Below are 13,144 nucleotides of genomic sequence, written 5' to 3'. Positions count from 1 at the left end.
TTTTAATCTCCATAGGCCCCATCTATTCGAAAAGGGAATCTGTTCTCACTGGCATTCTGATTATTGGTTTCTCCCTCTGCTTGGCACAGCAGCCACTGTTTTCAGTCGGCCCGCCTAGATTTCTCTGTCTAGCTAAGACTACGAGTCTGTGTTCAACAAGACTAGCCGCCCTTCTTTTGTGTCATGGTGTGAAACCTGGCACCTGTGTTTCTATGAGTTTCAACCTGGGTGTCTGCCCCATGGCAATCAAATCACATGTGCCTTTTGCTGGGCAGATTTAACCATCCCCTATTCAAGGACATTCTGCTTTACTTTAAATTAAAAGAGACAGCTTAAAACATTAGCATCTTATAAAGCTTGGCATTCACAATAATTTGTTAAAGTCTATCATAAGAAATTGCCAGCTAACACTGAAGCTTATGGAATTGAAGGTAAACTATTGACCTGGCTGCCAGACAAAGTAGGGATAATAGGCAGGCACTCTAAGTGGCAGCATATGACTAGTGGTGATCTACAGGGCCTCAACTATTCACCATATTTGTTAACAGCTTATAGATATGGGAGAGAGCCACATATCCTAGTTTATGAGTCAAAAAGAAAGGGGGAAGCATAAAATCACAAAAAGGTTGCAATAGATCAAGTGAATGGGCAAAACTGGGACAAATTAATTTCAATGTAAACAAATTTGGACCTAAGAAGGATAGACATTTCTAAATGGTGAAAAGTTAGAAACAGTGAAGTACTTTGTGGTCCATGTAATAGATCATTAAAATTTCATGGGTGTGTACAGAAAATAATCACAAAGGCTAATAGAAAGTTGGCCTTTATATCTGGAGGAGTGGAATACAAGGAGGTAGAAGTCATGCTAAAGCTATATAAAGGTGCCTGGAGTACTAAGAGCAGTTCTGGACACCACAGCTTAGGAAGGATATATTGACCTTGGAGGGAGTGCAGCAAAGGTTTACCAGAGATATAACTGGATTCCAAGGCTTAAATTATGATGAAGGGCTACATAATTAGTGCTGTACTCCTTAGAATTTAGATGGTTAGAAGTGATTTGATCGAAGTTTTCAAGATATTAGGGGGGGATATTAGCACAAGGGGAGATGATAGTGTAATGATATTGTCGCTGGACTAGTAATCCAGCATAATGCTCCAGGGATCTGGGTTTGAATCCCACCATAGCAGATGGTGGAATTTGAATTCAATAAAAATCTGGAATTAAAAGTCTAATATGACATGAAACCATCTGGTTCACTAATGTCCTTTAGGATCCTTACCTGGCCTACATGTGACTTCAGACCCACAACACTGGTTGGCTCTTAAATGCTCCCCCTGAACAATGGCAACTAGGGATGGACAATAAATGCTTTTGAAGCCCACATACTGTGATTGAGTTAAAAAAACTGATGGAGGTTAGGACAAGGGAACATAGTCTAAAAGTGAAGTTTGGAACACTTTTCCACAAACATCAATTGATAGTAGGTCCATCTGAGATTTGCTGATTTTTGTTAACTAAGGGTAACAAGGGATTATAGGGCAAATGCAAATATGTGGAGATAGGCTACAGATCAGCAATGATTTTACTGAACAGCACAAGGGTGGCCAAACCTTGGCTCATGAGCCGCATGCAGCTCTTTTACAGATGAAGTGCAGCTCCCAGCTTTTACAGATAAAGTGGGACAGTTGTTAAGGTGGCGATACCCTGCCTGGGCATACAGAACCACCACAATCACTGGCCCAACTCTAACCTGACTGGTACAGCCTGATTTTTGTGATACAGAGGCCATGACCCCAGTAGCTGCTGTTGCCATGTGCATCCTGCAGCGTGCCTTCCTGCACTGGTTTGTCTGCCACAGGAGTCGATGCCGTCACACTGCAATGAGGGTGGGGCTTGGGGAGCCTAGGGGATGCCAGGGTAGGTTCTGGAAGAGGGGGCAGAGGCCAAGAGCAAGGCCAGGGGGACAACTTCTCTGCAATGGCACTCTTCTTCAGGTCATCCGACCTGCAGTTTTGCGGTCTTTCACTTTTCTTCTAAGCAGACAAATTGGGCCAGTTTCCAGCCTAAAGATGTAAAGAAATGAACTGTACATGTGAACAGGACCAGTTCCCAGCCTGAAGACATCGAAATCAGCAAACTGTGCATGTGCGGCCATTATCTGGCCGGCGCATGCGGAAAGACCCAAAAAGGTGAAAAAACATGGACTGCACATGTGCAACCATTACCTGGTTGGTGCATGCGCAGAAGTTTCGAGGGAACTGTAGTTACTGAACCACGACTCCAATTTAAACTTAATTTATTTTTTCATTCACACTTTGAAAGCGCTATCAAATTGCTGAAAAAAGCGACATGTTGCCAAAGCTTTTTACCTTGTATTCAAGACAAATGTAAGAATGCCAAATTTCAGACAATCATAACAATTTATACTACAGGAGAAAAGGGGTATTAATTGGTTGGCAAGTCATCTGTGATTGGCTGATGTGTTGCCAGACGTGACATACATTCATATGCAGGAGCCTGTCCTCTGCAAGCAAAAGGAATATGTTCAAGCCTTGCATCTTTTTTGAAGAACTCAGAAGCACGGGGAGCTTTTAGTTTTCCATTGCTTTTCCATGGCAATGTCTTGGTCAATCAGCACCTTTATCTCTTGTAGTATTAATTATTGCAATCATTTGAAATTTGGCATTCTTGCATTTGCCTTGATAAGTGCATGACAAAAAGCTTTGGCAATACTTTTCTCTTTTCAGCAATATTCAAGTTCCGTATTACCAAGCAACAGCTATCCAATTAGTCCCCCTCTCCTGCTCTTTCTTCATAACCCTACACCTTTTTCCTCGTCCGGTATATATCTAATTCTCTTTTGAAAGTCACTACTGAATCGCCATCCACTATCCTCTCATCCCAGCCTTCAATTATTTTCTACACCAGTCCAAATTATCCTAAATCAATATTTTTAAAAAATTCTCATCTTCCCTTTTGCTCTTTTTCCAATTATTTTAAATGTCTCTCTTCTGGTTCCTGAACTACTACGAGTGAAAAGGTTTCCCTTTATTTAGTCTATCAAAACCATTTAAAAATGTGAACAATTAAATCTCCCCTTAATTTTCTCTGCTCTAGGTAGAACAATCTCAGCTTCTTTAGTCACTCAACCATAGGTATTATTCCAATTAACCTTCTTTCTCCCGCATCCTATTAGCATTCCAATAAATTGCCTCTGCACCTCTCCAAGGTCTTGACATTGTTCTTATAGTGCCCAGGTTTGGACACACGAAATTCTAGAGCTTAAGGCCTAGGCTGCTGAAGATATAGCCACCAATGGTGAAGTGATTAAAATTGAGGATGCACAAGAGTTTAACTGTGAAGTTAAACACAAGGAAAAGGAAAGTTTAAGACAGACATTTCAGTGGTGTTTATTTGTTGGGGTGGGGGGCAGATGAGAATATACAAACATAGGAAAGGGAATGGGCCATATGGACCCTTGAGCCTGTTTTGTCATTCAATGAGATCATTGCTGATCTGCAGCCTAACTCAACGTACTGACCTTTTGCCTATAACAGTACGCTATTTGGGTTATATCTATAAATCTCAGATCTTAAATTAACTGATCTAGAATAAATTGCTGTTTGTGGAACAGTCTCAAATTTCAACCACCCTGTGTAGAAGCGTTCCCTATTTCACTCCTGAAAGATCTGGCTCTACTTTTTAGGCTGTGACCCCAGTCCTAGACTCCACAACCAGTAGAAATAGTTTCTATATCCACCCAGTCGCCTTATTTTCTTGAAAACTGATCAAATCACCCCTTAATCTTTTAAATTCCAGGGCCTAGAACCCCCTCTTATGTAACACCTCCTCATAATTTAACCCTTGGGATCCAGGTATTATTCTGGTAATTCTATGTCACACTCCCTCTAAGGCCACAATATCTTTCCCTAAGTTGTGGTGCCCAGAACTGCTCACATTACTCCAGTTATGGTCTAACAAGGCATTTGTATACCGACAGCATCACTTCTACCCCCTTGACTCTTTGTCCTCAAGGACAGAATTCTTTTAGCCTTCAATTATTTTCTACACCAGTCCAAGACGTTTAAAGATCTATTTATATAGTCCATAATGTCTCTTTGGGTCTCCATTGTTTCTAGATTTTCACCATTTAAAATGTACTCTGTTCCATGCTTCTCAAATGCAAAGTGGATAACCTCATATTTGCCTGCACTGAAATCCATTTGCCACTGCTTTGCTCAAATATTAAGGACTTACTCTTCCCAACTGAAGTTTGAGAAATGTTTCAGCACTAGGATTACCTATTTCACGAGGTCAACCATTTTCAAAGTTCAAAGGTATAGTGAATTTGTGGATGGTGAAATGATATGCTGCATTAAAATAACTTCTTAGCTAGCTGAATTCACCACTTTCCAGCTGCCTCCCATAATTAAGTGCAGATTTGATCAGCTGTTAGCTCTTCTACCAACAATGGGAGGCATTCACAATATGAAGATCTCTGCTAGATTGACGTTGCCTGAAGTTTCCATTTGCCAATTGTTGCCGTCAAGTTGTGAATTTTACATCACCTTTCTAATTGATGCTGACGATGACAACAAATGGTCAGTGTCAGTTGCCCAATATAGGAGGCTATTTATGACCAATGTTGATGTTGCAATTGGTGGGGACTGTAATCAGATTTCATACTTCTAAACCCAACTATTAGGTATCAGTAGAAAATTGATGTTATTTATACTGCCCTCCTACTTTGCTACTGCTTTGTTTACTGCACATTTTTGGTAAAAACTTTTTTTAAAAGAAACTTATCAAAAGTCAAAAAGGTTTTTACTGACAAAATTATCACCATTGAAAAATAATTTTATTTCCGCATCTACAAAGTTTTAAAATTATGAAGTTAGATATCATACAGTGCTTATAAATTGATCATATTTGTTTACAGTCTTCTCAAAATATGACAATAATTCAACTAAAAAATGTGCACGGGGTTTATTCCACTTAAATTTATATTTTACAGCATGCAATTTCACAATCATTTGTATGATTCGTTTCAATAAATACAACTCTGAATATGTACATTAAATAATGCCAACATATCCAATTCCTGTACTAGTTACAGACCTGGTGCCATATTTATAAAAGATACAGATGCAAATAGCATACTGTTAATTTGTATACTGCATGCCCATTTGTGAATATGGCTCCTGGATATTAAAATTATACTCTAATTATTGTTCTTATTAACTTTAAAATGAGTAAAGTTCTGTATTTATTTAGAATATCACAATTATTTTTATTTAGGCATTCTGTTTTTAAGCATTTCATTCAGCAACACAAATCCAATAAATAAAAGTACTGACTTTGACTTAGAACTTTTTGGAATGTAATAAAGCAAAAGCTCTGTCCAAAAACTATTGGTCCTTCAATTGGCACTTAAGCACTATTTCAGGAGTTTCATAGTGCACACATACTTTATGGCAATAAATTTACAAAAAAAAAACATTTATGGAACACTTTAGAGTTTCAGATATGGCAATTTCAACAAGTTTATGATGATAAACCAAATGCTTGACAGAAAGGCAGAATAGAGTACATTATTAATGACACACTGCACTTTAATCACAATTAAAATGTCTGTAAAAATGAAAATACCTTTGAGCCAACACCTACTAAATCTCCCCATAGCTGGCGAGTAATACATGCTATAAAGCCACACTTTTCATGGTAAAAATGTTGAACTTAAACAGTAAAACTGGAGCTGGATGACAAACAGAATTACAGGAATGGATTAAAACCATCTACCCTTATTGTAAGGAAATGAATGCACCTTGAGTGCAAGCCAAAAATGATGTACTAACCCAAAATTAATAATGTAATGCACGCTACGAAACAAATTAAATTAGCCAATAATCCCATACAACAGTCATAGCTTCTCCTTTAGAATCACTCTGAATGAATAGAAATATTTTTCAAAAATGCATTCAGGTTTCAAATATGCTTGTTTCTGATATTAAACAGTTTTAGACCTTCTTCACTGATTTTAATCCAGGTTCTGTGAACTAAATTTGTTGTCATCCTCCTCTTTGAAGTTCAACAATTCTGGACAATTTTTCACAGTTCTCTGTCTTAAGAGATTCAGCTTTCTCCTTCAGGCGCTCATCCCTGTATAAAGTGGCCAAATTCTGCAAGTCAGTTTCTGCAAAAAAGATGAAACTTAAATCATTGAGTAATATCTGTGTCACAAAAAAAATACAAGTAGAGAACAATCCAACTATAATCAAAGTTACCCCTGCAGGATTAAAATAAACCAGAGGATACTGCCAGGGTAGCATCATAACGGTATGCTAACACAAACATTGAAATGTATCAGCATGGGTCAATAATTGAGAACTTAGCCCCGAAGTACAACACAGTAATTGATTATGCACTTCCTTTTATAGGAGCCACCTCAAATAGTTATGGAAAAGAGGGAGAGAGAGATCATACAAATTAATGTTTCAGGTCTTCTACCCTAGTATCACAGCAGGATGAGTGTTTTTTTTAATCATTCATGGGGTGTGAGCATTGCTGGCAAGGCTAGTATGGTGTTGCCCATCCCGAATGCTCGAGGTGGTGGTGGTGAGCCACCTTCTTAAACCACTGCAGCCCATCTGGTTTTGCAATTAGCAAGTGAGTTCCAGGATTTCAACCCAGCTTCAGTGACAATCCAGGATGGTGTGAGACTTGGAGGACAACTTGCAGGTGGTGGTGTTCTAATGCGTCTGTGTGCTGGTGGTGGGGGGAGTGAATATTTAAAGTGGTGAGTGGGGTGCTGTTCAAGAGGGTTGATTTTTCCTGAGTGGTGTCAAGCTTCTTGAGTGTTGAAGCTGCACTCATCCAGCAAGTGGGGACTATTCCCTCATATTCCTGACTTGCGCCTTATGGATGGTGGACAAGCTTTCTGGAGTCAGGAGATGAGTTACTCTCTGCCGAACTCTCAACATCTGATCTCCTCTTGTAGAAACAACATATGGTGGGGGAATTCAGTGATAGGAATGCTTTTGAATGTCAAGGGAGGATGGTTACATTCTCTTTTGTTGGAGATGGTCATTTCCTGGCACTTTTGTGGCATAAATGCCTATTATTAGCCCAAACCTGATTGAATGTTGCCCAGTTCTTGTTGCATGTGGGCACAGACCACTTCAGCATCCAAGGAGTTACAAATGGTACTGAACATAGTGCAATTAGCAAACATCCCCACTTGTTTGTTTTAATTCTTTCATGGGTTGCAAGCATTGCTGGAATCGTACCCATCCCTAGCTGTCCTTGAAGTAGTGGTGTTGAGCCTCCTTCTTGAGCACCGCAGTCCATTTGATGCAGGTACACCCACAATACTGTTAAGGAGGGAGTTCCAGGATTTTGATACATTGGCAGCAAAGGAACAGTGATATAGTCCCAAGTCAGGATGACGTGTGTCTTGGAAGGGAACTTACAGGTGCTAATGTTTTATCTAGGTGGTAGAGGTCACTGGTTTGGAAGGCGCTGATAACGAGTTGCTTGTATGTGGTACATAATGCTTCCACTGTGTGTCAGTGGTAAAGGCGGCGGGGGGTGGGGGGGGGGAGGAATGTTTAAGGTGCTAGTGATAAAAAAAGTGTACACATTGTTCATAAGTTGAATATATCTATATATTTTTTGTGTTAAGAAAGGTAAACTGGCTTTAGTTTCAATTAGGTTGTTTTTGAGCCCTGGCGCCCAGGAGTCTGGATAGGCTCCTGAATAAAAGGGTCAGGTCTTCTGGATTGATCCCCTGACTTGACGGTAATGGTAATGAGGGATATGCCAGGCCATGAGATTACAGATTGTGGTTGAATACAGTTCTGCTGCTGATGACCCACAGCACCTCATGGATGTCCAATTTTGAGCTGTTAAATCTGTTCTGAATCTATCCCATTTACCACGATGGTAGTGTCACGCAACATGCTGGACGGTATTCTCAGTGTGAAGGCGGGACTTTATCTCCATAGGGCTGTGCAGTTGCCTCTCCTACCAATACTTTCACAAACAGAAGTATCTCCAACAGGTAGATTGGTGAGGTCAAGTTCAAGTAGGTTCCTTCCCTCACCACCTGCCACAGGCCCAGTTCAGCGGATATGTCCTTCAGGGCTTGGTCAGCTAGGTCAGTGATGCTACTGAGCGGCTCTTGGTGATGGACATTAAAGTTCCCCGTCCAGAGTGCGTTTTGCACCCTTCCTACCTTCAGTCCTTCTTTCAAGTGGTAATCAACATGTAACAGTTGTGACTACTGAGGAAGGGCAATAGGTGGTAAATCAGCACGAGGTTTCTTTGATCATGTTTGACCAGCTGCCATGAGACTTCATAGGGTCCAGAGTCAACGTTAAGGACTCCCAGGGCAAAACTCCCTCCAAACTAAATACCATTGTGCCGCTGCTTCTGCTGGGTCTGTCCTGCCGGTGGGACAACACATTACTGAGGGATGCTGACAGAGATCTCTAGGACATTGTCTGCAAAGTATGATTCGGTGAGTATAACTAAATCAGGCTGTTGCTTGAATAGTCTGTGGGACAGCACTCCCAATTTTGACACAAGCCCCTAACATGTTACTAAGATGGACTTTGCAGGGTCGACTGGGCAGGTGCAATTGTCCTTTCAGAGGTGTATGTGGGTCGTTTGTCTGGTTTTATTTGTTTGATTTTTCTGGCATAGTTTGGTACAACTGAGTGGCTTGCTCAGAGTCGACCACATTGTGAGGATCTGGAGTCCATTGCAGGCCAGACCAGATAAGGATAGAAGTTTCCTTGTCTAAAGGGCATTCGTGAACCAGATGCGCTTTTCCAATAATCAATGATAGTTTCATGGTCATCATTACTGAAACCAACTTTTTAATTCTAGGTTTAGTAATTAATTGCATTTAAATTCCACCAGCTGCCATGGTGGGATTTGAACCCCAGTCCCCAGAGCATTAGCCTGGGCCTCTAGATTACTAGTAACATTACACTAATCCACTTAAGAATCAAATGCACTAACACATTACAGGCACAATTAGCTTTCCTGATAAGAACCACTAAATCCTTGCTTTTGTCTATTGATGAAAAAAATATATTGTGCTTATATGCAGATGCTAATGGAAGAGTGAGGTTAACTCATGTGGAGAAATTACTAAACAACATCGTGTGAAGGAAGTAATCAGTAGATCTGCCATGAAGCTTATGGTGCTTCAGCAGTTTATGTTAGTATAGCTACTTTCTTCAACCCATAGATTTTTGTGGTCCTGTATTTTTACCAATGGTAAAGGAGCTCCCTCACATGGTTGGGTTTAGTATACACACACTGTTCTTATCTGAAAACACTCAGTTTGAAAAACCTAATACAGTTTAAAATGCAGAATTTTAATTTCAAATGCCTACACTCGCAATATGTTTCTGCATGTTCAAACAGCCAGCCGGCCAGAGAGATTATTTCTGCGGATCTGGCAGTCTTTGGATTAAAAAAATGTTATAATGCAAACAAAAAAATATATACTTTTCATTTGTAAGTTAGGTCTTTTAAATGCATACTTACTTTGCTGTTTTTCCTTCCGGCAGCTATGTTGAAGGTGATCAATGTAGTCCTTCTCAACGTTATTTTCCAGGTTTTGCAGTGCTATGCCTTGGTAGTCCTTCTCAAATCCTTTGTCAACGAAATATTCTACTTTAAGGCGTTCAGTTTCTCTGGACAAAATATGGCCCAATGACCTAAATCATTTGAACAGGTGTTATGCAGTTATCCGCTACATAGATTATATAGATCAATGCACAAAAAGCTAATTTTGCTACATAAGTAAAGTATCTTTGGTACTACCCAAATTTATGATTAATCCAAAAATGAATATAAAGTACAATGATGTCACATTTCCTAGTTCTCATGTTCTTGCAATTTTATGCTGTACTTTTTTAGCAAGTCAACGGCTGGCTCTGTAAGCTAAAGGTACAGCTGCACAGGGTATACCCCCCACCAAAGTTGCACATAATTGCGTAATACAATGTACTGTGTTTTTTGTCACGGCCAGCATTTGTTTCAGCTTTCCAATATCACAATGGTGAGCAAGATTCTTTTATTCTAAGTTTACCCGTACCCAACTTTTAAAAGTGATTTCTCAGCATATTTTATTTTCAGGTCCAGCACTGTAATTAATATGCAATTCTGCCCTCTTGTGGTTGTACAACTATAAAAATGATCTATTAACTCATACATATTAACAAGTGTGTATCACTTATCTAGTTATGTTTTTATTTAAAGTGTTGCCACTAAATTACATTGGCACAGAGAAATTTAATGCCCTTTCCACCACCTATTATAGTTTTCAGGCATGTTGTAAAAGCATTTTGCAAGCACTTGCTGTCCTCCCTTAAACAACTAATCTTTGTGTATCAGAGAAATCATTACTAGTAGCAACTAAGAGCGATTGAGGGAGGGGTTCACCATAGGTAAGGTTAATCCTATTCCTAATGTTCATACACATCTACTTTGAGCGTGGGCACTGGATAGCAAATAAAAAGAAACCATGAGTGATAAATTTTCCCTGTCTTGTCTCAAGCATCTTGTGCCAATTGCAGCCTTCCTTTTTTAACCTTGCTTAAATAAAGAAAATAAATTACATTCACATAGCCTTTTACGTTCTCAGGACTTTCTCAAGCAATTCAAGAAAATTAATTACTTTTTGAAGAGTTCATCACAATTGTTTTATAGATGAACATAACCAATTTCACACAACGCCCCACAAACAATGTATGAGATAAATAACCAATTAATTTGTTTTAGTTGGTTAAGAGGTGAACGTTGACGGAACACTGGGAGTAGATCCAGATCCTCTGAAAAAGTGCCATGTTCTTGCCTCCACCTGAGCAGACAGAAGGATCCCGATTTAATATTTCATGCAAAAGATAGCTAGATGTGTGGTAAAGCTGTGGTAAAGGTGCATATTGCACCTTTTTACATTTATGGCTTTTCTATGAAATACAATGCATTCCAAGAGAAATAGAATAGTTTTACTGTTTTTTGTCAAAACAAAAAACACTAATCAGCACTGATAATGTAGACTGCACTTAACCTAGATCCCATTGACATAAGGGCTTATAACATCATCCATTTTTTCAGCTAGTTTAAAAACAAATTGGACTGAACCTGTTAACCAGTCCAAATAATCAAGGCCTGATGCTGGGCAAATCTGCCCACCTAAATAAACAATTCAAATAAAATTGTTAACGCTGAACTATTTACCGGCAGCATCTATCAAAAAAAAATTCTGCAATTTCTTTACAAGATTTCCATTTATTTCTTATATTCAACTTCAATTTAATAATCATGGCCATGCAGACCATTTCTTCAAAACTTAAGATTTTTTCCCAATTGGGTGAAAATATATCAAACTTAAAGAAAATTGTTTAGCACAATAACATTTCAAAAACATTAAACTTACGGTTTGTAGTAAAGACTGTAAGGAGGAATAGTCACTGTCAATTGGGCTACAAGTGACACAAGTACTAATATAAAAACTGGCAACAGCTGCAAAAATACTGAATATGTTCCCTGCAAAATGTGCAAAAGAAAGTAATCAGTTAAGGAATCTCTAATTGACTTAAATCACAATGGGTGATCTTGCTTCATGCATTTTCTTAATCCCAACAGCATAACATTGTTCCACAGCTACTAACTCCTTTGCTTACTCATTATGTATACTGCATCTCATTTCTTCGCTCTCCAAAAATCATGCTTTATTAGCAAAGATTATTTTACTAATACAGCTAAGCTCTTAAAAATACATAAATCACAGACTGGTTATTTAGAGTGGAGACCTTTCTGTAATCATTCTCTTTATTATGCGTTATGAAAGTTCTCACACCCCGATTCTTCTGCATATAAAAGGCCAGAAGATTTGTGACACCAGATTTTTCATCAACACTGCCCTTAACTGGATGGTAGTCAGATTCAAGCAGAGGAGAGGTTAAACCATACTAATGTAATTAATATATTTTACCATAGATTTTTTGTTCAAATCTATCCAACTGGAGAGACTTGACCAGCAAACTTTTTTTTCCCTTTCACAGGATGTGGGTGTTGCTGACTAGACCAACATTTATTTCCCAATCCTAACTGCCCTTGAGAAGATGGTGGCGAGCCACCTTTTTGAACTGCTGCAGTCCATGCGTTCTAGGTACACAATGCTGTTAGGAAGGGAGTGCCAGGGCTTTAGTGACAGTGAAGTAACCACAATAAAGCTCCTAGTCTGGAAGGAGGGTGACTTGGAGGGGAACTTTCAGGTGGGTGATGTTCCCATTCATCTGCTACCCATGTCCTACCAGGTGGTAGAGGCCCCAGATTTGGAAGGTGCTATGGAAGGAATCTTGATGAATAACCGCAGTGCATTTCTTAGATGGTACCCACTGCTGCCAATGTGCCAGTGGTAGGGGATTGAATGTTTAAGATAGATGGTGGGCAAATTAAGTGGGCTGCTTTGTCCTGGATGGTGTCGAGTTTCTTGAGCGTTGTTAGAGCTGCATTCATTGAGGCAAGTGGAGAGTATTCCACTACACTCCTGACTTGTGCCTTGTAGATGGCAGCTCAGCTTTGAGGAGTCAGGTGAGTTACTTGCCACAGGATTCCCATTCTCTGTCCTGCTCTTGTAGCAACAATATTTTTATGGCTGGTCCAGTTCAGTTTCTGGTCAATGGTAACCTCCAGGGCGTTGCTAATAGGGGATTCAATAATGGCAATGCTATTCAATGTCAAGGGCAGATGGTTGGATTTCCTCTTGTTGATTATGATTATGTACAACAGGTATTTATCTCGAGATTAAAATTTATAGACTTTACTTATTCCTTTTTAAGAATACAGGAATTTTAAGTTATTTCTAAATGAAAACAGTCCCTACTTTTCTGAGGGATTAAAGACAGAAGCCACTTCTATTGTTTATGCCTAATTATCTCATATCCTAACTCATAGAAGCATTAACATTTACCTTAGTTCTATCGCCATGTTCTTCCTCTTCCATCCTATCATTCATACGGCGGCGCCGACGGTAAATATGCGTGTACGTTGTCCTTCCATTTGCATAGGCGTGAATATTACCTGGTCAAAAAATACCGCCATCAGCAATTTTAAAATGTG

At 39.3% G+C, this 13,144-nt stretch overlaps 1 protein-coding gene across 1 annotated transcript in view; it reads right to left on the bottom strand.

Moving 5' to 3' along the window:
* Positions 1-4,840: 4,840 nt before the first annotated feature.
* Positions 4,841-13,144, bottom strand: part of dnajc18 (DnaJ (Hsp40) homolog, subfamily C, member 18) — a 29,587-nt gene continuing 21,283 nt past the window's right edge. The window contains exons 5-8 of the mRNA XM_041194531.1: positions 12,996-13,105; positions 11,457-11,566; positions 9,560-9,732; positions 4,841-6,194 (exon numbers count right to left, since the gene is read on the bottom strand). Coding sequence (XP_041050465.1) covers positions 6,070-6,194; positions 9,560-9,732; positions 11,457-11,566; positions 12,996-13,105 — 518 coding nt within the window. The 3' untranslated portion in view covers positions 4,841-6,069. The remainder of the gene's footprint in view (positions 6,195-9,559; positions 9,733-11,456; positions 11,567-12,995; positions 13,106-13,144) is intronic.

Source organism: Carcharodon carcharias, chromosome 8 (assembly GCF_017639515.1).
Source record: "Carcharodon carcharias isolate sCarCar2 chromosome 8, sCarCar2.pri, whole genome shotgun sequence".
NCBI lineage: Eukaryota > Metazoa > Chordata > Chondrichthyes > Lamniformes > Lamnidae > Carcharodon > Carcharodon carcharias.
The sequence above is the reverse complement of the archived record's forward strand: the minus strand, read 5'-3'. Positions and strand labels throughout refer to the sequence as shown.